Raw genomic sequence first — 24762 nt, forward strand, 5'->3', positions numbered from 1 at the left:
CATATGGGACACACAAAACAAATAACAAGAAATTATACTTAAAATCAACATGTGTACAATGGCTTTCAATGTAAATGGACTATTACTCTAATTAAAAGACAAAGGTTGGCAGGCTAGATAATGAAAAGAAGGCCCAATTAAGAGTGTTTTACCTCTTTCAATAACTGAGAAAACAAACAAATTATAAAGGATACAGGAGATTTGAGAAATCTGATTGGTCACCTTGATGGGACATATATAGACCTTATGTTAAACAGGACAAAATACATTCTTCTCAAATGCACACAGAACATTTACCAAATACCTCACATGGTAGGTAAGCCATAAAGCAAGTTCTCACACATCTCAAAAGGCTGGAATCACATTTCAAAAGATTGGTATCTAATCAATACTCCCTTAAGTGACTTGGTGCCAGAACCTCCACCCAGCTGGGCCTTCAGTGAGTACAGCCTTGGTTGGCAGCTTGACTTCAACTCACAAGAGGCCCTGAGCAGAAGCCTCAGCTAAGCTGCTCCCAATTTGTGACTCTCAAACACTGGCTGAGAAATAAATATTTGTTGTTCTAGCTGATAAATTTTGGGACTGATGTATTTTCTAGCTTCTTGAACTGGGAGTTTACTTGCCACACAGAGGGATTTAAAATGATAAATTTCTATCTAAGCACTAAATAAACTCTAAGAAAATAGAAGGAAATGTAAAGAGAGAAATCAATGAAATAGGAAACATACACAATAAACTCAACCCAAAATTTGTATTTTTACAAAGACTAAAAAATTGATAAATCCTTTGCAAGACTGATAATGGAGAATTTTATGAAGAACTTTATGCTAATACATATTTGACAACTTGGATGAAATGGAAAAATTCCTTGAAAAACTTATTTCCTAAAACTGACACAGAAGGAAACAAAGTCTGAGAGTCCTACATCTGTTAAAGATGTGTTCAGGACGAAGCCCATCTTTAACATTCAGTGCAAGAGCCTAAGTCGCACAGCACCTGAGCAGCCTGGGCAGAAGGGAGGTCAAATACAGGCCTGCTCAGCCAGGGGATGGTCTGGGGCCCTCCAGGCAGAGGTGTGTCCCGGGCTGGATTTCACTGTGCAGCTGAAGGTCGAGTCCAAGAGCAAACACCTTTGCTGGGCAGAGAACACTTAAGGGCACTTACCCAAACCCCTGTGGCTGTCATTCCTTCCTTCTGGACAACCTGCAGGACTCCTGCTGTGGCAGGAAATCAAGCAAACTAGATTCCTACACTAAAACAAATAGGTTAATGAAAACTATGACTATATTTGTGACTAGGGTTGCGTGGAGTAAGAGAGAGGGAGGATTGATGCTGACTTTCAAATGACCCTGTCAGCTGGACTGGCAGAAAAAGATGGTAACAGAAATGAAAACAATATAGTTTGTCTATAATATTCTCATTCTTTTAATGCTGCTTAAACCTTTCACAGCCTCAGAAAAGGAACATAGATTTATTTAAAAACAAGGGGCTGCCTGTGAAATAAATCATAAAAACACTGACTACCCTAACACTAGTCCCAACCACCAAACAAGAGATGGGTTGGTTCCTCATGCTTGAAGAAGCTTGGTACTACAAACATCTTCCTAATATTTTGTGTTGAAAAATATATTCTGAGGTCATGATGTTGGTGGGTGAAGTGAAAGGTTTCCGGTGAGAGTTGCAAATGGATACTCTTTGTTCAATTCCAGTTTTAGTTTCATTACTTCATCCTGCAGTTTCTTGGCCTTTGGAGAGAAAAGGAGGGGAAGGAAAGTGAGAAAGGCAGGACTTTCCGTGCTGTCCCCTCCAGGTTCAGATGAATCTCCTGCACAGCAGGGGTACCTGAGGGTGAGCAGAACCAGTCCCCAACCCCAGGGCATCCAGGAGCCTGAGTCATGGTGCAGCCCCCTCTGAGATGAGGCCTGTGCAGCCTGCTCCAGCCTGGTCTCCTGCTGTCCCTTCACATGAGGACATCAACTGTTTGGGCCACTCATCTCAGTGTCCTCAACAGGCACCGCACAGGTGTCCTGTGCAGATGGCAATCTGGATGTATGGGTGAACAGAGAAAACCGCTGAAACTGGTACCACCCTCAGGTGAATATGCCACATTCGTGATCCCACCTGAGACCTGCAACTGCCTTGGGAGCCGATGGAGCCATGGACACGGGAACCAAGGACCAGTGTGTACCCACCAGGGAAAGGAAAGTACCGTGCCTAGGCTCAGGTGCATGCTTTCTGTTTCACATTCCACGTTCCTAGACCTTCTACTGGCCAGAACAAGATAAAATGAAGGAGGAAACACTGCTACCACACAAGAACCAAGTCACCAGCAGCCAAGTAGCAGGCTCTTCCCACTTCTGAATTGGGTACCTGCATCTGTAGGTTCCCACCTTCCCACCCCAGGAGAGGAGCCCCACAGCCTTCCCACCTTCCTCCCTTTTGTCTGCCCAGGGACACAGCTGGACCTCTACCTCCAGCCCAGCATTGCTGAGCCTCCTACAACCACCTCTCCCTAATGCAGTTATGGCACAATCAGGGGTTCCACTGCCATTCAGGTTTCTATCACTAAGATTAGGGGAACATTATTTGCTACTTATCCAGTAAGAATGCATTGATTATTTTGCTTTATGTAAAAACTCCCGTGTGTGGGCTTCTTTTGTGTGTGTGTGGAAGTAATCATTGCCTCCTTTTAGAAATTTTATTGTTTGCAACGTGCCTGTCATTCAGTCTCCCAAACTATAAAATCCCACAATGCTTCTTTCTTTCCTCCTGATCAGATTTTGTCTCTCTGGGAGTGACCTCAGTTCGGTGGCCTCCAGCCCTGCTAGCAGGCAGCCTGGGGCTCCATTTTCCTGCACCACTTACCCCAACTCCTGACATGACAGAATGCATTTCCCAGAAAAAGGCTGTGTGGAAAGTAACACTTTTGAGTGTTTGTATATCTGGAAATGCATTGCTTTTGTACTGATCCCTGACCGTGGAGATCTGATCTCAGAGATGTTACTTGTCTTAGTTATGATGCTGAGGCATGGTGGGCTTTTCAATCTGGTACCACATCTGTTTGTGGAAAACTTTTTTTTTTTCCATTAATTTCTCCCTCCCATTCCATTTATCTAGAATCTCTCTTGAATACCTATTGGTGGATGGTGAACCTCTTGGATCAATCCTCTTCACTTATTGATTTAAATTTAAAAAAATTTTTTGTTGGTGTTGCTGTTTTGAGACAAGGTCTCACTATGTAGCTCAGACTAGCCCTGTGATTCTCCTCCCTCAACCTTTCAAGTCCTGTGATTACAGGGGTACACCACTGCACCCAGATAAATTTTTAAAAATTATCATCTTTTTAATTTACCTCCAAGAATTCTTAGGTGTCAGAGTGTGGTTCTCCTATTAGCTTGCTATATTTCACGGTAGCAATATTTTCTTTCTTTCTTTTTTTTTTTTTTTTTTGGTACCAGGGATCAAACTTGGGTCCTTGAGCTTGTGAGGCAGGCGGTGAAACCACTGAGCTAATCCCTGGCCCGGTAGCAATATTTTCTATTATCACCCAGAGTATTTTAATGCTAGCTTGTGATTTTTAATTTTGTCTTCAATATCTGAAGTTCACTTTTCCAGCCGGTTTGGTGAGGCCCCTCCTTCACAATGGGACTCTCCCCATAGGCCAATGGTCTCTAGCTCCACATTTGCTCAAGATGAGACCCTGATACCATGAATAGATACTGTGGATACTGGCAGGTGGGTCACTCCTGGTCATTCAGGACAGGGATATTTTCTGGGGGATACCCATGTGGCTTTTGCCTTGGCCAGCTGAGAAGGCTGAAGAGCCTGTGCCAGCCCCTAGTGCATTCTGAACACACTGGTGTGTACGTGTCCCTTTCGCAGGGCTCAGGAAGGCAACATGTTACTATGTTACAACACTGTTACTATGCCTTTGGCACTTGGTCACTCTATTTCTCTAGGGAGGGGAAAACCCCACTGGGTAGGCCAGTGGAGCCAATGGACAATTAGATCCTGGAGATCTAATTTGACCTGCTACAGACTTGCAGCTTTCTTTATTGGTACATTTTAGGTATACAATATAATGACATGCATCATTGGAAATTTGCACCTTTACAAATCTTTCTTGGTTCTTATTTTTTCCCCATGACTTGCAGCTTTCAATCCCTCTTTCTAGTTCTTTTTTTTTTTTTTGGCACAGAGATCGAACTCAGGACTTTGTGCTTGCCAGGCAGGCGCTATACCGCTATGCTAAATCCCTGGCCCTCTTCCTAGTTTTATATCCCTATGTTTGGGTGCTGTGGAATGAACCATCTTGTATCTTGTTGCCATTTTTCTCTGCTGACCTTAACACTGTACTTTCAGGTGGCTTTCTTCCTGCAAACCATGCTGGCCTTGGTTGGGTTAGGATACAGGGTCAACTACTACACCAAAGGCCCAGATGACAGCAGCTGAAAACCAGTTGGATGGATTTTTCTGGGAGGATAGCATCCCGTATTGGAGGCTTAGGTTCTGCTATGGATTGCTGTTGCTCTGCATCCTCATCAACATTTTCTTTTGTTGGTTTAAAGACAGCAGAGATAGAGCCCACAGATGGGGACAGGGGAGAGTTCCTATTCCATGTTCATGCTGCTTACCCTGGGGCAGCCTGGATATGGGCCCAGAAGCAGCCTGACCCAGGAACAGGACCTCAAAGTGGCTGCATGGCATAGGGCACACTGATGTGGAAGATCCCTCCAGGCTAGGGCCCTGGTGACCTGGAAGAACAGGCCAATGAATGTTCCATGTGGGTGAGTGGGTGGGGACACAGGCATTTAGGAGGTTACTGTCAGGAGGGCAGTTGTTTCCTGGGACCAGCTAGTTGGGCTGGCCATGTCCCAGACAGGGCAGAAAAGGGCCCTCCCATCTCACTGAGTTGCTGTCATAGGTCAGGACATCTCAGCACCAGGTAAGTGCTAGACAGGTGTTAACCACCCATCATCAGCAGGTAGGTGGGCAGCAATTTGGGGACAACTCCGTCTAGGAAGCCTCCAGGGCAGCAGCATTTGGATCTCCATGAACTTTGGCCTTCCTATTACAGAGTCACTAGACACACTGCCACTGTGCAGGAAGCTGCTGTAACCCTTGAGGCCTAGACCTGAGCCTGTTCTCCTGGGTACAAAGCTTCAAGCAAGGACCTCTGACATTGTGAAGGGGAATGGTCCCTATCCCTGTCCCCAGGCAGCTGCTGCCATGAGATGCCCTGATGTGGGTACTGTTGGGTTCCAGCATATCTGAAGGCTGGCAATGCAGCTGGGACATTTTCTTGTCTTCAGACCAATGGTAATTCTGAAATGTCCCACCGCCAGGACACAGCAAACACTTCCCCAATGTTAGCGCGCACTCCACAGAGGCAAAGGTACTTTCATTTTAATGAATCAAATTATTTTTCCTTTTTCTTGAGACAAGATCTTGTTAGGCAGTCCAGGCTAGGCTTGAACTATGAATTACGTAGTCAGGCTGGCTTTGAACTCATGATCTACCTGCCTTGACCTCTGAATGCTGGTATGATCCACACATCTGGCTTAATGAAACAAGTTCTTTAACAGAGCTGACAAATACACACAATGTCCAAGTCCTGGGTGGCTGTCTTCATCTCCTGCAGCTCTGGTATGCCTCAGAAGCTCCTGCGTGCACGCACTTGTTGTATGTGCCACTTTATCTTTTCCTCCAGATCTGCTGCCACTCAGGAAGGACTGAGAATACAGGACAGTCCAATGTGCTTGGACATGAGGCATCTAGTCCTAGCAGATTCTATTCTGAGGACACAGTTTTCCTTTTTCCTCCAGACCACATGTAGTCCCCAGGGCTACACCACAGCTCCCCTGGGCTCCTGCACCCTTCTCCTCCTGATGCTAAGCCCCAGGCCCTACTGCTCTCCCTTTCCTTCCTTGGATGATTTTCGATGTTCTGTCAGCTTGAACCACTGGTAGTAAATGCATAACTGTCACATGGTGGGGGGCTTCAATCACTGCTGGTAGCTATTTATCATCAGACAATGGAATTCAAATCAGAGCCACTCAGCAGCAAGAAAAACAAATTATGGCCCCATCCTGGACAAGTTATAGCTGTAGGACCACACTTAGTATTTTAAAATCCTCAACCGGACGTGAGATAATCCATGTTAATGACACTGGTCATTGTGGCATATGAAGACAGCATGTTTTTGTTTTCATAAGAAAAACACAGCTTTACTAAATCTTCAATCAGCAACCAAAATTGTATTACACTATGATTTTAAACATATTTCTGTTAATACTGGGGTTCTGGGCTTTGGGGCTGGTGTTGATTGTAAATACAACAATTTAGGACGGCAGAAAGAGACTGAGAGTCTATTGCTGAATGTTGGCCTCCTGCCCCATGGGCCCTCCTCAGCTCCTGCTCTGCAACCCTACAGGGTCCTAAAGGCCAAGGGCAGGGCTCCCACTCTCCTCCTCTCCCTCTCTGGCTGGCACCATACTTCCCTGACATCTCTCCCTACTCTCCAGAGTTCCTGACCTGGCCTCTCAGGACAACAGCCCTATAGCCTGGCCATCACCTGGCCAGGGACTCAAATCTTAGATCATTTCAGTGCCCACAAGCTGACCTTCACTGGGACCTCCTGATCTGCCATGGTCACTGTCTCCTCCACCTCAGTGAACACCTGGCCTCATAGTTCCCACTGGTCTCTCTTCTATCCAGTTTCTCCTGTGATTGGGGCCCTAGAAGCATTGCCCAGCACCTCATCACAGGATCAGGTCTAAAAGATCTGGGGCTGGGGCAGGGATTTAGCTCAGTGGCACTGTGCCTACCTGGCAAGCGCAAGGTTCTGAGTTCAACTGCCGGTAAAAAAAATTTTTTTAAATAAAAAAAAAAATCTGGAGCTGAGCATAAGATTAGACTTCTGGGCATGGGAAGACTGGGACAAGATGGGGCCAGGCAGCAGCAACTCTGCAGACAGCCTGTGTAACCTTCTAGTCCTGGTAGCATCTAGCAGCGGCTGCCTACAGAAGGTAGGTCCTGTGGGGAGGGACAATGTCTTTCAGAATCATCCTTCACCCCAACATCCCTCTGCAAACCTGGACATTCGGGGCACTCAGCATGTGCTTGTGGGATGAACAAAAGCATCTGCCAGTGAGCAGGACAGAGCCGTGGAAGGACTGAACTGCAGTCTTAGTCACCAACCTTATTTCTTCATGGGCCTCTGATGAGCTCTCTTTGGTGTGTTTCATTTTGCCATGTAGACTCACTGGAATCTTCCCATGATCTATCAGATGTGTAGCAAATGGAATCTTTGATGCCACCTAGGAAAATGCAAAAGATGTTTTCAGGAATCCAAGAAAATGCTGCTTTTCACATAAGCACATCGGCCTGGTGCATCAACTTTTTCTTCCCCCGAAGAGGTCAATCAGTGGCTGGACAGATCCTGTGACAGCCCCTGAAACTGTCACACAACAGAGAATACATTATTGAAAATAGGTCCCAAGTATGTCCTACAGATGTGACCCTATTTTAAAATTACTTAATTATTTTTAAGTTTCAAGCTAATACGTAAGTGCTAATTTAAAGTGAGGGGAAAAGAACAAAGAACAAGCTTACTTAGAAAATCTGCATTTACAACTCACTGGCCTGGGATCCAGGGCATAAAGAATCAGTATAAATACTTGAAAACTTAAAAGGAGGTCAGTGTTGTTTCCTCCAATAAAGGCCACTGCACTGCCCAGTGCAGCAGCAACTTCCAGAGGCATACCTGCTGGTGAGAAGCTGAACCCCAGGGGTGGGGCCAAACAAGGCAGAGGCAGTTTTGCTGCGGTTTGAACTGTCTCTTTAGGACATTACCTGGCCTTTCCATTAGGCTGCCACAGCAGCTCAGGCTGATTTCCGATTTTACTGGGCATGGCTGATGGTGAGGGTGGCGATAGGGGAACTAAACATGGTGAGAGGGAAACATGAACAGGTAGGGGTGGCCTAGGCAGGAACAGAGACCAACAAACTCTCTGTAAGGAGTAATAGACCACTCTGATACATCAAAACAGATTCTTTACCACTTCTAAGGTACAGCATTACGGGGGAGATATTTAGACATCACCACTGTGGTAGGAATTCTCCCTAGTCCTGACAGCCTGTACACACACCACTCAGATTTCTGATCACCTAGGAGCATCCTTTGGAGGTCCTATTTGGATGTTCTCACCTCGTCTCTGGTCACTGCAGAAACGCCCAACTTCCTGCCCAACACCCTGGCTCTTTTCCTCCTCCCTGCATGTTCTTCACCTAGGAGGCTGGTTAGACCCTGACTCCCATCTCTTGACAGCTGCTGCCTCAGGACCCTCCCTACTCCTGTCAGAAGGTATACTGGCTCCAGGATATTTACTGAAACTCCTCTGGCCGTCACCTGCACTGAGGAATCTCCAGTCCTGCTCTACATCACCTCCTTCAGCCATCTGTCTCACTGTTTTCCCTGTCACAAACACATGATGACCTGTGCTCTCTGCTCTTTTGGAACCTGTACTGCCTGGTTGCCTCCCACCCCTCTGCTGCAGCAACAGCCAGCTTCCTGCAGGGGTCATCAGAAGGTACTTCCACACAGGGAACTCCAACCTGTGTCTATAGAATCAGTACCAGAGCCTGGAAAGACTTGGGGCCTCTTACTCTCCTGAGGTTCAACACAGACAATAAGGTGTTGACTCACCAAAGTTAACATTCCCAATGCTGCTGCTGCAGTGGACAAACCTGAGAGTCAGACTGACCCTGACCTCAGGGAGCTTTTGGTCTGTGTCCATGTGAGTGTGTATATGTTTGTATGCTTGGGTATGCATACATATCTGAGTGTTGAGGAAATTGTCAGACTCAAAGGATGACTAAATTAGAGTATGTGGCAGGTGGGAGGATTCAGGCAGGAGGATCTCCTGCCAGGGGCTGCTCCAGCCTAGGGTTTTGAAAGTCTGATTTAGGCCTTACCCAACACAGCTTGTTCTCCCCAGCAAGTGAATTACCAGGCCTGAGGCCTTGACGGCCTGCATTGTCATTTTAATCCGGGTCATCTCCGGCAGTTAGAAAACCCTAACAACCAAGAAGGGGAGGTTGGGGTGGAGACTGGAACCACTACACCCTTTTCCTGTTATCCCCCACCCACCCAACCTACTGGATGATCACAGGGCTGCAGACACCGCAGAATCAAGTCTGTTCATTGACATACTTTCAGAGATCAAGATCTTCCCAAAGATTATTCCAGCAGGAAGAAATGCATAATGCTAAACCTAAATAGGTTTTTTTTTTTTGGAGGGGCAGGGATTTAGCTCAGTGGTTCTGCCGCCTGCCTCGTAAGTGCAAGGTCCCAAGTTTGATCCTCAGTACCAAAAAAAGTAGGGTTTTTTCCGCCCTTAAAATTAGACATTTAAAATTTAAAAAAAAAATTTTTTTTAAATATTAAAACCAAGTATTTAGAAAGAAGCTCACCAAGACATATTTTACTATTACTATAAAATACGGAAAAAGATTTATCCAAATACCTAATTCTCTCATAAGAACACAAGGAATCAATGGAAGGACATAAATGTGGTAAAATGAGGCATGGAGCCGTAAGCAGCTATGAAGGGTTCCACACCAAGTTTTACATGGGGAGTATCAAACACGTAATTGCACTGAAGTCCCAGAAAGCAAACCAAAAGTCACTGATAAAGCTGCAATATGAAACATGGAAATGTATGCTTTTTTTTAGAAGAGGGCAATGGATCAGATACTGATGCCTAGCAGTAGAGGTCTTTTCTCTGCAGCTATTTCAGCAGTGACCTGTACATTACGGATCAGCTGCGGGATATGCGGGGCACCTGGGCACACCCCAGGACCAGGTTGCAAAGCCAGCATCCCTCGCTACTGCATAGGGCCAGCCCACAGTGCCCTGCCACCAGTATACAGAGCTCCACCAAACAACCACTGGGCCATGCACAGGGTCCTGGCGCCCTCTCATGTCCTCCTACCAAACTACAGGGGCTGGCACAGGCTGGGAACGTCCCCTTATCCTGCAGCATGGATACATCCTCGGCAGCTAACTGGTTCCCTTCACCAATCCGCAAATCCTGGGTCTTATTTATGTATAATTGCTTGTAGCCCTTTGGATTTTCTCTTGTGAACTGTGCTACCCTTTACTAATTTTTCTACTGGACCCTTTGGATTTTTAATATCAATTGGTAGCCATTCTTTATATATTAGATAAATATCCACATCTTGTCACAAATATTGTACCTATCTCTGGGCTTTGATTATAGTATTTAGGGTCATAAAAAATATTTTGTCAGTGTCTGGGTGGGAACAGACCTGGGAGGGGGGTGGTTCCCACTCTGTGGTCTCCATTCAGGAACCACAGGAATATTAGGAACTAACACCCATTTTCTCTGCCACCTTCCAGCACACTGCACCACTGGCCTCTGATTGGCACCGCTGTTTCACCAGTTACCCCTACTGCTGCAGCAGGTCCCACAGGCAGGGCATGAGCCCAGTCCTCTGCTATTCAAGTTGGTCCATCTAAAGGTAGATGAGTTTCTAGACAACTCATTTTTCTTCATTTTAAAGAAGCTGCAAGATTAATACATATAGACTCGTGGATTTAGAAGTACACCCTAAAACTGTTAATTACACCTTCACTCCTCCCCCTACACTACCCTCCCAAGGTCAGCAATCTGCAGTATATTCTTCCAGACAAATATGAGTTTCTGTGCATGTTCTGAAATTTGTGTTGTTTTAACTTCTTCAATTAGGTAGATGTTAGACCTATCTTAAACTTTTGGACAGCCACTTAGATAACCAATTGTTTAGCTTAAACAATAAGCCATTTCCATCTATGAACATTTAAATTATTGCCTTTGTTTTGTTATAATCAAGCTCTGAAACTATTCTTAAGGATATCTAATGCATTTTTATTCTGTGCAGGTATTTTTATTCCTAAAGTGATATAATACATACTTTAAACTTTTACACATATAGGGAACACTGGAGAAATTATAAAAAAAGATGATAGCAAAAGTGAAAATTTGGCATGATATAATATACAGTATTAAATAAATGAAGAACATGAAATTATGTCTGTAATATTATGCAAAATGTAGAGAACAACATGCACACTGGTCAAGGATAGAGGAAGCCTATAAATGAACTGAGTGAGGGGGATGGGTTTCACCAGGTGTTTTTTGAGAGCTGCTATAGTCTTGACATTGTTCCAACAAATAAAGGAGCAAAAGCTTACAAGAAGACATGTTTCAGGGTCAAGGATGTGGAACAAGTCATTCTAATTTTACTTCTAAGAATGGTCTCTTTAGCAAGAAGCACCTGTGTCATGAATTAACAGCTCTGTTTAGAAGGGAGGAACCCAAGTCATTTTGGGCTGCAGGATACAGCCATTCCTTCACCTACAGCGGCGACAGCAAACCTTTCAGAGCTTTCAAGAATACAAACAGCCCGCTGTGGCATGTGAGCCTGTGAGCCGTAAGTTCACCACCACTGAGTGTTGACAGCCTGAGCCTCAGGGGTGACAGAGCCACTATAATATCTGCTGGCCACAGGCAAGTGACCCATACTACCAGGCCAAGCCCAGAGACCCTAACTGTTCCAAAACCTGAAAAACCCATTTATATATTTTGTCATTCTACTGGGTCATTCTATTAAGGTAAATGATTCCACTGCTTTTTTTCCACCTAAATTAATAAACCATTGTTTTGGTTGGATGGGCAAAAGCAATTTGAGGAATATTAGATAAAAGAACTCAGTGACAAAGACCCCTGATGGGATATCACCAGGAGACCCACTTGACGCAGACATGATCTGCTAGATGCAGAGATCAGTATGTGTAAGCCTCCAGGTCTCTCCCTGAGGCCTGATCAGTTACTAATGGGGTTTGGGGGTCAGTGAGACTGTAGGGGAGAAACACTGATGCCACCTTGAGCAGGCATCAAGGTCAAGCACACGTGAAGCTGTGTTATGCTGCACAGAGAAAGATGTGATGTCACTGCCGAGGTATTCTTGCCCCGAATCCAAATGTCAGACAAATCCAAATTAAGATACATTCCACAAAATAATGGATCAGTGCTACTCAAAGGTGTTAAAGTCATGAAAGATATGGGAAGACAGAAAAACCACTCTTGCCTGGAGGACACTGAGCTGATATGAGAACTATATGCCATGGGGGACCCAGTCACAAAAGGGCATTGGTGGAGAGCTGGCGAGATACAGTCTTTGTTTGGGCCTTCATACTGCACTAGTGTGAATGTCTGTGCTAGGCACTCTGTGGTCATGAAGATGTTAGCATCAGGGGAAGCTGAATGAAGGGTATATGAAACTTTCTGCACTAATTTTGCAACTATTTTGTAAGTCTTAAAATTAGTTTGATATGATTTTAAAAATTGACTCTCAAACTGTGCAAGCTGACCTCCCCACAGGAGCACAGTCACTACCAGCTCCAGGGAGGAGTGAAGGCTAGGGCTCAGGGCAACCTGGGGAAAGCCTTGGGGACCAACTCCCAGCTAAGGAGCCAGAGAGGCAACCCCTGGTCTTCTCAGGCACACACAGGGAACATTCTTAAAAGAAAGGACTGAAGAAACATCTGCGACCATGTTAAACATACCTGCCTGACTGTGCTCATGGTACAGAGAATGCCAGGCATGTCCTGGAGGAGTGCCCAGCTTCCAAGTGCCTGCCCAATACCTGCACCCCATTTGAACAAGACCTCTGCTATACCCAGGGTAACCTGAGAGCTAACAATCCCAGAGTCAGGGACAAGGTCTCCAAAGCCACCAGTCTTGGCTTCTGAGGTGACTGGCCTCCCAAGGCTGAAAAGAGTGAGGGGCTCAGGATAATGCCTGCAGGCACCCCAAAACCTAGTGGTATTTTTATTTTTTAAATGTTTTCCCCTCAATTCATCTGCCCTCATTTCTCTTCGAGTACCTACTTTGTCAGAATAAGCCTACAAGTCAGTGAGCAAAGAGGGCAACCTCCAAGGCCAGGCCCAGCTTCAACCCCACCCAGCCTCATCAGCTGGGGCTGTGAGCATATGACTTAAGACTCAGTCTCAGTCCCAACCTGTGCAAGGGCCATGTGCAGCATCCATGTTTCCTACAGGGCTCCTCCAGATTGTGTGTGCAAGCCCTGTGGCCAGCAGGACCAGCTCTGCCCTGTCTGCAGGCCACACATACCATGCCTCTAGGTGAAGGCAGGAGTTTACAGAGTTCCTCCTTTTTCTTCTTCAGCATCTGGGCCTGCTCTCTGCATTCCTGCAGGGCTCGTTTGTCTCTGTAGAAAATACATTTTTAAATTAATGTCATAAGCTTCGAGCACCTTCAAGCAAAGTTACAAGGATTTATACCTGTCATTTTCAGCTTCGTGCAAACAGCATTTTTCCTCCTGCCTGCTCATCCCCAGAGGGCATGCATGAATTTTCCCACACATTTTTGGCAGAGTTAGGAACAGCAGATTCCGACCCAAGGCCCACTGTGTGTCTGTGTGTGCCAAGCAGCCAAGCATCCCCAGGCCCTAGTGCCTGAAGCCCAGGGTAAAGGTGCTGGACCCTCTCTGGGAAGGGAATCAGCTGGGCACTGTAAGCACCCACATCAAAAGCCTTCAGGTGCTTGACTAAGGAAGGTTTGAAACTCACAAGTTGACTTCTTGCTAGATATTTGCCTTCTGCTTTAAAAACTGAGCATCTCCAGTCCTTCCCAACTCCCCAGGCAGAATTCCTGATACCTCAGGTAGTGCCAGGCTCCTTTACGTGGTCTTGACCTGTGGCAGAGAGCTCCTTACAAGGCCCACAGGAAGGCTGTGGCTACACAGGAGGGAAGAATTTCTAAGCTGTCCATAAGTTTGGGAATGGGGCCCGGCCTAGTACACCCTAAAGCCACCGCTGCAGCCCCAGGGCCCACCTGCCTGTCTAAACTAACTCCTGCTCTCAGTTCATGTGCTTGGCTTCCTTCCCTCCTGCCCTGAGATCCAGCCTCTTCTCATCACTCCTCCTCAGCAGACATCTGGACATTCTCCCATGTGCATCCTGGCCTTCTGCCCACCCATCACCTCCCAAGCTCTCTCCTTGTGGGCACAGTAGCTCAGCCCTTCTGGGCTCTGCCTCCCATGCCTCACCTCCTGTGCCATCAGAACTGTCCCCAACCTTCCAGGGCTCCAACCTCAAGGCACAGGTCTGAGTGTTTCTTGGCAGTTCCTCTCAGGTGAGGCCATGTTTTCCACATGTCTGGATGGGTCCCAGACCCCAGCTCCAGCATGTTGAAACTCCCTCTATCCTCTATGCAGCTCCTGGACAAGGGACTCCACGTAGTGTCTGTCACCTCTCGGTTACACAGGACAGGAAGGGTATGCTTGCCCCTCAGAAGGAAAGGGGATAACATCCTTAATTAGGTGACATGAAGGGGGAGGGTTATGCCTGGAGTCTTGAACCACACTGCAGAGTTCCTATGGCTATTCAGCAAGGAGCACAAAGCAAGGTCTCTCAGAGCTCGAGGCAGGGTGAAGAGGTTTTATGTGCTCTTTGTATTCAAACTATTTTTCTCAACAAAACTATGTGACCTATTACTGAAGGAAGACAACCAACTACAAGTGTGTGTGTGGGTGCCAGTGCTGGCTGATACACTACCACAAATGCTGCCTTGTGAGCAGTCTATACCCACTGGGTCCCAAATAAACAGACGCACCTTCCCATGGACAGTGTCAGGAGTGCTTATTCACAGCTGGGCTCTAAAAGGCAGAGAAAAAGAACCATAGGGTGGTACACAGCCAGGAACCCCCAGGCCCTCTAGCACACCATGGAAGGAATGACTGCTGGAAGCCAGGAGAGAAGCTGGAGTTGGCAGCGTGTGGGCTGTAGCCAGTTCCAGGAAGCTCACAAAGGAGCTGGGGAAATAAGAATCTACCCTCATTCTCCCCATTGCCCCCACTGCCTGAGGAGCCTCTCACTGGCTGAACCCCACCGTGAGGTGAGGGGCACAGAGGCACCATGGATGTGGTCCATGTCAGTGACCTCCTAGGGCCTGGAGCAGAGTGCAACTGGGTGATGAGAAGAGTGGGAGGGTAGAGCAGAGCAGATGCTGAGCTTGGGCCTAGGGAGCCTCCTGACAGCAAGTTGCCCTACACGAAGCCAAGGGCAGTGGGTGTATTAGTGTGGTCAGCAACACAAGAGTGAACTCACTGATGACTATGTCATTTCTAAATAGCACTCCTCAGAAAAGGACAGGAGGTCAAGCAGTGTCCAATGAAGAGGAATGACTGAGGAAGACCAAGAAACTAGGGAAAACACAAGAAGGCAGGCAAGTATGGCGAGAAGGCAGGGCAGAGAACTGCACAAAGGATGACTATGATGACCCACGCCGGCCTAGCCAGGAGGCAGCCTTGGAGGGTGCGGAGCAAGAGCTCACGTGCTTTAGTCACATAGGGGAGTACAGCGTAGCCAGTTTCCAGGTGAGGGAAACAGATCCTGACCCAGGACCAGGGAGAAGTGAACCAAAGACCTCGCCTGAGGCCTGGTGATCCAAATGTGGCTCCAGCCCTCAGTCCCACACCATCACCAGTGGAGAGCTGGCTGTGGAGAGACCTCACCCTACTCTACGGACATGCCTCCTCCGCTGCTCCATCAGAGCCTGTTTCTCGCGGAGCTCTTTGAGGGCTGCCACTCGACGTTCTTCAAGTCTTTTTGTTGGAATCATTGTTTGGTAAGGCGATGAGAGATCAGGTAAGATGTTCGTGAAGGAGGGCCTCTTCCTTCTAAAATTACAATGCATTTATTTAACTATGAAACAAAACTGTAGCTATTCACATCCACATGAGCTGCTCTGTTACAAAATAAACACCTAAGGGCCGGGGATTTAGCTCAGTGGTCTCGCTGCCAGCTGTGCAAGCAATGGACCCGAGTTCGATCCCGGTACCAAAAAAAAAAAAATTAAAAAAAAATAAACACCTAAAAACTTAAAAGGCATGGCTATAGATCAACTGCACTTCAGAAAGATGGTAAAGATTACAGAGTATGGTCACTCCACAGAAAGCCATACTATCAATCTGTGTTGATTCTAGGAAATACTATGAAGACAGATTACAATAAATGACCACCACTGAACGCCAGCTACTTCTTAGGAAAAGATGTTCTTAAATCATTCCTAGGAAGCAGCTTACAGAATTAGCAAGTGGGCCTGAATGAATGGGCAGGCTCAGCCTAGCTGCCTCAACCTCCTGAGCCACCCAAATAAATCTCCAAAGGCTGGGATCTGGTATTTAAATCTGATGTACTGATAAAATTGTAAAGTACTATTAATAAGCTTACCATGATTTACTTGGATAAATCATTATTATTATTCATAACAGTAAGTGAAGGAAGGAAGGAAAGAGGTTTCTAAATAGCAGGTTAGAATATTCCTGTTCACTCAGTGTGTGCCTACGCTCACTAAGAATATTCCAACAGCTCCAAAGCCTCTGAGGCCACACTGCAGTTAGAAACCTGCAGTGTATGCTGCCAGGACTTCCAAGGTTGTAATCTGTCAGTAATGCTTCAAGGTTTTTTTATTTTTGAAATGATTAAACCTACAAGGCAGCTGAAAGATCAGTGCCATAATCACCAGCCACCTTCTGTGCAGATCCACACCTTCCCCTTCATACTGCCTGTAGCACCTGTGAACGGGTTCCCAACAGCCCCCCCCCCATAAGGTTTTAAACCACAGGTAGACAATGCATTTGTTCCCGCTGCCCTGGGGCTAGCTGTGGGGAACCAGAGACCACTGTTAACTCTCCACTGAGAGCTGTTGGGAACGTCCTCCTGCACACTGCCTCAAGGCCCCCAGCTGTTGCCTGGTCGCCCTGCCCCTGTCTTTGCACAGCCTACTGATTGCTGTGTACAGGAAGCTGGACTGTGTGAGGACACTTTAGGAATATGAACAACATTTTTAAACGATGCATCCCAGGGCCTTCTGTAATGGATCAAGAACAAAGACTGATAAGAACATACCTGATCACCTGGGGACAGAGCATTTTCCATTCAGCTTCTATGATCAGGAACACACAATGCTCCTTTTTCCTTCCTCCCACCAGGCTGTGCCATTCCATGGCTCTGATCTCCTCAGAGCCCATCAACCTGGACTACTTCCCCACAGGGCCCACAGACCATAGTGTCACTAGACTACCTCTTTCACATGCCCCAAGCTAGAGGAAGTCACTGGACAAGTGTCTTCTTTTATTTAGAGAGGGGATGTTTAAGGCAGTCTTGCTGTGTAGCCCCAGCTGGCCTTGAACTCATGATCTTCCTGCCTCAGTGCTAGGATTATAGGCATGTACCCCAAACCTGACAGGAGAAGGTTCTTGAGGCATTCCTAGAAAGCTAATCTTAAGGACTGAAAAACAAACAAATACAAACAAAAAAACTAAAGTCAACAGCTTCAATTTACAAAGTATGAGAGGCATACTAAGAAAGTATCCTCTTTTGTTTAAAGTTATACATTCTGTTCTCTGGAATGTTCCACTTGACTCAAAACCTTGAGGGGAGTTATTGCAGCCGCGGTTGGAGCCTTCTAACCTGAGATCTAGATGTCTGTGGATATCTTTCCATCAACAAATCCACGGTGTACAACCCTGGGCAGTTTTAGAACAGTATATAATGGAAACCTCTTGGGAGCACTTAAAAGTACACCTATGGGGCTGGGGATTTAGCTCAGTGGCCACCTGCCTCACAAGTGCAAGGTCCCAAGTTCGATTCCTGGTACCAAAAAAAAGTACATCTATAAAAAATGAATACTAGACTCTGGGAGGCTGAGACAGGAGCATCACAAGTTTAGCCTGGGAAATTTAGTAACTCAGTGACACCCTGTCTCAAGATAAAAATAAAGGTCAGGCGGGCATGGTGGTGCATACCTGTAATCCTAGCACTTGGGACACTGAGGCAAGAGGATCACTGAGTTCAAGGGAAGCCTGGGCTACACAGTGAGTTCAAGGCCAGCCTGAAGTACATAGTAAGACCTTGTCTCAAAAAAAAAGGAGGGGGCACTGAGGATTTAGCTCAGTGGTTCGGGCACCTGCCTCACAAGCACAAGGTCCCAAGTTCGATCTCTGGTACCAAAAAAAAAAAAAAAAAAGGCTTATTTGTAGCTCAATGTGAAGGCTGTAGGTTTAATCCCCAGTACTGTAAAACAATGATATCAAAAATAAAACAAAGCAAAAAAACTGAATAAAGTACAGGGTCAGCTATTGTTTCTTGATCACTTAAGACTATCTCCAAGTATAGCCATCTGGGTCACAGTGTAAGGTCACATGCTGACACAGATCTAATTATTTACACATTTTATTTATGTTATATATGTAACTCTCTTGGCTAATTAGGGATGCAGGCAAATGTACATTCAAATGTAGGTATGTTCTTAAGTATAAAACCTATGACTTAAAATAGTAAAATTTTAGGTATTGTCAAGTTAATACTTCAGAACATTTACTTTTTTGGTGAATATTCATTATGATTCTTTACTTTTATTTTACTTTACTTTTTCTGAGTGTAACTATATGGCCCATTCAACACTGGAAAATATGTAGCTGGTCAATGAGCAGACAAAATGGAATAGTTTAGTGAGTACCCACCAAGAAGTGTAACTAGACAAACATGCTTATAAACCCATTAATGCTAATTTCTTGCACCTAGAAAGGAATAGGAGACATTTCATTGTGCTTATTTTTTAAGTTGTCTAACAGAGCACAAGACCTCTTGAAGTAGCTGCTTGCTGGTGGTTTAGAGGCAATGACTGGTTCATTTGATTTCTCCCAATGAACTTTTACCAGCCCCACTCTAGACAAGCTCTGTAATGGACACTGAGGGTATAAATCCGTAAACACTGAACCAAGACAGGGCTGGATGTGACTGGATGTGTGTGGAGATTTGCATTTGCTATATGAGCTCAGCAGAAGACAAGTAAGAGATCCAGATCTTTAGGATATCAGCAAAAGAAGGTCCTGCTCTGATTTTTTTTGGGGGGTGGGGAGTTACCAGGGATCGAACTCAGTTCCTTGCGCTTGCGAGACAGGCAGTGGAAACACTGAGCTACATCCCCAGCCCGGTCCTGCCCTGATTTTAAAAGCTCTAACTTCAGTTTTCATGTTGCTTGTCATATACATCACCCTACAACCCTACAAACCTTGAGAAGCTGCATCCTTAGAGAAGCCATGCTCTGCTGCACAGATCCACAGGAAGGTCAGGATGGCTAGGACTCCTTTCTGCACAATAAGCTGAGGAGGGAATTCCAGGGGGCAATGTCTTAAGTCCAGTGCCCTTAGTGTGGCCACATTCCCTGCAACAGAGGAGAGAAGCCTCAGTGCCTGCATTCTATTCTATGGAAAAGATACCAGGAGGAAGTGGGCAACTGTTCTCACATTTAAAAACCATTCTAGTCAGTATTTGGGATAAAGTTGGACATTTGAGGTTTTCTTTTTAAAAACTCTGCAGTGGGGGCCCGGGGATTTACCTCAGTTGTTTCACCGCCTGCTGTGCAGGCACAAGGACCCGAGTTCTATCCCCAGTACCAAAAAAAAAAAAAAAAATCATTCAATCCAAAAATTAGAGAGAAAAAATATTAAACAGAACCTCAGAGACATCAAGTTACCCAGGATATACTATATAATGAGAAACAAAAGAGGAAGGAGCAGGAAAATATGAGCAAATCAGGGTCAAAATGTACCAAATCAGATGATAAACATTAATTTACATATCTATGAAGCTTAATGATTCCATGGATAATAAGCCAAAAAGATTCACACTGGCAAAATGCTGAAAGAGAAAAATGCATAACTGCATAAACAGTGAGGGAAAGCAACTCATGCCACTCAAGGAAGCTACAACAGTAAGATTAACACCTGCCTTCCAATCAGGAACAACTTGGCCAAAAGAAGGTGAAGTAGGCCATTCAAAGTGCTGAGAGAAAGAAATTCCCACTGATCAATCTCTCCATACCCAGCACAATGATCATTCAACAGTACAGGTGGGAATGGAGGCAGTCCAGTATTGACACAGGTACAAACAGGAATTCTGAATGGACCTACAGCAACTTCTTAAAATGATAGTAAATAACTCCATCCCACCCCTCATCCCCAATCTCAAGGCCAGTTGAAAACCACAGAGTTGAAAGGATGGGTTTACCTGACTTTTTTTGTTTTGGTACCGAGGATCGAACTCAGGACTTTGTGCTTGCTGGGCAGGTGTGGCACCACTGAGCTACATCCCCAGGCCCAAAAGGATGAATTGAAAGGCCAGTTGAACCAGCAGAAGACAGAGTTAGTGGACTCAAAGGAATCCAACAGAAAATAATATGAACTGGAATACAGAGAGAAAAAAGAAAGAAAAAAAAGAGTATACAAGACATGGGCAGTATCACAACTTACATGCATCTAACTGGAGCCCTGGGAGGAAAGAGAAAAGAGAAAGAAATAAATAATGACCTGGAAATTTATAAATCTGATTAAAGACATTAGTAAATAGATTCAAAATGCTCAGTGAATTCCAAACAAGGTCAACACAAAGAAAACCAGATGAAGGAACATCAGAGTCAATGTATTAAAAGTAAAACATGAAGAGAAACTTTGACCGCAGCCAGAGAGAAGACATGTTAAACTTTCAAAAGAAAAATAGAAAGACTGAGTTTTCAGTGAAAATAAAAGCAAGAAGATAAAATAAATACATTGTTTTAAAGTAGTGGAAAACCCCTAAAATCTAGAAATTCTATACTCAGCCAAAATATCTTTCAAAATTAAAGAAATAATAAAGATGACTTTAGAAAAAAACTAACTAGAATAATTAGTCACCAGCAGACTCAACAGCAATACTTCTGGAGAGAAGCTTGAGACCAGAGTGTAGCCCAGACAGAAGCAGAAACTTTGGGAGAAGTGCAAACAGCAAAAAGCATGAACAAGGAAGGAAATAAGAACAAGTACTGATGGTTTTAAAGTGCTCCTTGGATCTATATTACATATAAAAGTAAAATACATGAAAACAATGCCAAGAATGCAGTAAAGAAGTAATACAGTTAAACCTTTGTAAGGCTTCCTGTTTGGGAAGTACATTTCAGCTAGACTGTAGTAAGTTAAGGATGTGCAATAAAATCTTTAGGCTAATCACTGAAATAAAAATATAAAACAGTGCAATGAGGAGTTCTTCCTCCAGAAAAGGCAAATCAATCTAATCAGATTGAATCTTCTAGAGATAACTAGACACTGGGCAAAAAGTAAAAACTAACTACATATAGGTAGCAGGGCAACAAAAACCATACTGAACCTAGTGGAGGGATGATTCAAGACCAGAATGATAGTGGATGAGTTTAATACAGGAGGGATTTCTGCCTGTGGGAAGGCTCAGAGAGAGCCATTACTGGCACCTATGATGTGGACAGAAATTTGTACAGTCTTAACGACTTGAAGGGCTAGAGAGAGCTCAGAGCTAAGTGAAGGCATAAATTCCAGAAAGAAAACAGATGTGGAAGAACTCTAATGCTATACATATAAAGTCTACACAAAATTCTCCATTGAGTTTTGAACTTCACTAGCATGGGCAGACTCCAAGCATCCAGCCAAGACTAAAAGGACTGAAGAGAGATTTACTTACTGCCCACTGCAAAAGAGATAGTTTTGAGTCTCAATCCTGTGAATTTAAGTAACTTTTAAAAAAGAATGTAACAAAACATACCCCCCCCCACACACACATATACACACATACACAAATAAAGGGCAAAATAGAAGACAGATAAATAGGAAGTACGGAGAAGTTCAAATCATTCCCCAAATTACCTATCCATTGTTTCAAAAATATTTTAATATATAAGCTAATTGTTCCATTTATACTACAAGTTTCTTAGTTCATTGAAAAGAAAGTTTTGTGCTATTATCTGTTTCTTCTTTGTAAGAGGGAATCCTTTTTGGCTATGTTTTGTACTCCGAGTAACTATTTTTATTCTCATTATTTTGTTGTAAAATTTTGTTTTATTTTTTAATAAAACAAAAGAAAATGTGAAAATAAACCCTGCTGGGCATAATGATACATACTAGTGATCTCAGCCCTTGAGATGCTGATACAGAAGGATCATGAGTTAGAGACCAGTTTAAGGTAAGCCTGCCTGGGCTACACAGTGAGACCCTGTCTCATAAACACACACACACACATACACACACGCGTGTGCACATGTGCAAGCACACCCCAGAATCTCTACAAAGTGTCTATTACAATGTGCAGTATATGGTCTAAAATGACTAGACATATGAACAAACAGGAAATTGTGACTCCTTTCTGAGAGAAATTTGAGACAAAGGGTTCACTATGAAGACCAACCATGAGATAATGCAGGTTAGCAGATAAGAATTTTAAAGCAGCTAATTTTAAAATACTATAAATATTAGCCAGGCATGATGGTGCACACCTGTAATTCCAGCACTTGGGAGGCTGAGGCAGGAGAACTGTCACAAGTTCCAGGCCAGCCTGGGCTATATATAGTGAGTTTAAGGCAAACCTGGAATGAATAGCAAAACTCCGTCTCAAAACAAACAAAAACTATAAATCTTAAAAATTGTTTTTTCTCTTAATTTCTTTAAAATATACATGACTGCTTAAGTTAAAAAAATAACATTGTACTGTGGGTCTAAAACATACAGACATAATGCATAGGAAAACTACTGCATAAAGAAGGAGTGAAGTAAGTGTTTTGTTTTGGTTTTTTTTGGTACCGAGGATCGAACTTGGGTCCTTGCACTTGCGAGGCAGGCGGCCAAATCACTGAGCTAAATCCCCGGCCCTGAAGTAAGTGTTTTTATACAGTTACATTTTATATGTTATGGTACAATGCTTATGCTAAGAGTGCATTTTGTAATTCCTATTACAACTATTAAACAATTAAAAGAGTGTTGAAAGTTATAACTAAAAAATAAAATGCAATCTAAACAAATATCCAATCAATACAAAGTCATCTTTTCATTTGTGGTATTCTGGTAAAAACCACATTGTGGTTTTAATATGTATTTCTCCAAAGGCTAATGACACTGAGGAATTTGGCATCTACTTATTGAGCATCTGATATGTATTACAGTAGCACTCAAACCCTCTTATGTTTATTGCCTGCATGGTATGTATTTCCATTCTTTTACTTTCAACCTATCAGGATTCAAGCTATCTGGATTTTTAATACATTGTGAGTAGGAAGTATATAGTTGGTTTTCATCCAGTCTGACAATCTCTGAATTTTAAACAAAATCTTAAATTAGATGTCAGTAAAATAACGATAACTGGAAAATCTCTAATTGTAAATTAAGCAGCACACTGCTAAGCAGCCCACGTGTCAATGTGTACCAGAAAAAGATTTTGAGCTGAATGAAGAAAACATTGTAAGTCAAAACATGTAAGGCAGTGTTTAGAGCAAAATTATAGTTGCAAATACATATAGTAGAAAAGAAAGATTTAAAATCAAAACCCAAGTTTCCAACTCAACAAACTAGAAAAAATAATAAATCAAACTTAAAACACAAAAATGATAGCAGAAATCTGAGATAAAACAGATGCATAATGTAGAAAATTATCTTCCTTTTTATTTATAGTAGGGATAATGCACAGAAACAAATGAACTATAGTTATATGTCCATGTAGGAAAACCTCAAAAGCATAGTGGTGAGCCAAGAAAGCAAAGCACTAAGAATATAGATGGTATGACACAAAGTTGAAATGAAAGCAATGTTTAGGGACACAGAAGTGGTGCAAGTCCCATTTAGGAAAGCAAAGTGACATCATGGGCACGTACATAGCCCAAAGACACAGTGACATCAAGACTCTTTAGGCTGTGCTCTGTGTACACGGCACTTTGTTCTCATGGCTCCTCAATGCTTATATATCTTACCTGCAGATATGCACATCATACAGTGTTAAAAGTTCCTAAGAGAATCCTAGAATGGAGATAGAAAGCATTTTAATTATCATTTAGCCTACTCTCCCATGTCACATCTGTTATTTCCATTACAAGGTCCAGTGACTCCAAAGACAGCATTTTAAAATCACCTTTTATTTTATTGTTTTAACACTTACCCAGCTCCATAGGTAACATTTTGATAGGATTTCTTTCTAAAAGCAAAGTTTTCAAATGCCTTTAAAACAAAACAAAAAAATAACTTAAAGAGCAGTAAAATAACCATCCATAAAATATATCATCAAATCTCTTCATTTTTTTTCTCTCTCAGGGGACAAGTGCAATAGGGGTGTACCACATAAGTTCACAATACGTATATCCCATTAGCTAACATACAGAGCCAGGTGAAGCTCTCTCAGCCTTGGCACTACTGACATTTGAAACCAGGTAATTCTTAGCTGTTGGGGTTTGTCCCATGCACCTTGGGTATTCAGCAGTATCTTTGGCCTTTCCTCACCAGATACCAGTGGTGCTACCCACCCACACCCCAGCTGTGACAAGCACTAATGTCTCCAGACAATGCCAATGGTTTCCTGGGGACAAAAGCAACTCCTGCTGAACCACCATTGAGAACTCCTGCTCTGGGCTTTTATATCTTTAGGTTAAGACTGCCACCTCAATGCATACCAGTATTTCCAGAGATGTTTGGGAGATTTTGCTGCAAAGGATATCGCACAAGCTCAGAGATGAATTATTTGCACAGTGGGACCTCTGAGGGTCCCTTTTCTTGGGCATCCCTGGCAGAGGGCAAGACCCCTGACACCTGGCCAGTCTCTTCTGCTACAGCAAGGCTTCGCTGAGA

At 44.0% G+C, this 24762-nt stretch overlaps 1 protein-coding gene across 6 annotated transcripts in view; it reads right to left on the minus strand.

Moving 5' to 3' along the window:
• Nucleotides 1-737: 737 nt before the first annotated feature.
• Nucleotides 738-24762, minus strand: part of Lrrc27 (leucine rich repeat containing 27) — a 33460-nt gene continuing 9435 nt past the window's right edge. Inside the window, exons 4-8 of one of the 6 annotated variants that reach the window (XM_087185607.1) lie at nucleotides 24080-24138; nucleotides 19167-19319; nucleotides 13200-13296; nucleotides 7201-7319; nucleotides 738-1745 (exon numbers count right to left, since the gene is read on the minus strand). In XM_087185607.1, the coding sequence (XP_087041733.1) occupies nucleotides 13250-13296; nucleotides 19167-19319; nucleotides 24080-24138 (259 nt within the window). In that variant the 3' untranslated portion in view covers nucleotides 738-1745; nucleotides 7201-7319; nucleotides 13200-13249. The other 5 variants (XM_087185605.1, XM_087185608.1, XM_087185606.1 and 2 more) reach the window with 5 other exon arrangements.

This window comes from Heterocephalus glaber, unplaced genomic scaffold (genome assembly GCF_053883595.1).
Source record: "Heterocephalus glaber isolate CG9 unplaced genomic scaffold, H.glaber_assembly_v1.0 deba00001497, whole genome shotgun sequence".
NCBI classification, from domain to species: domain Eukaryota; kingdom Metazoa; phylum Chordata; class Mammalia; order Rodentia; family Bathyergidae; genus Heterocephalus; species Heterocephalus glaber.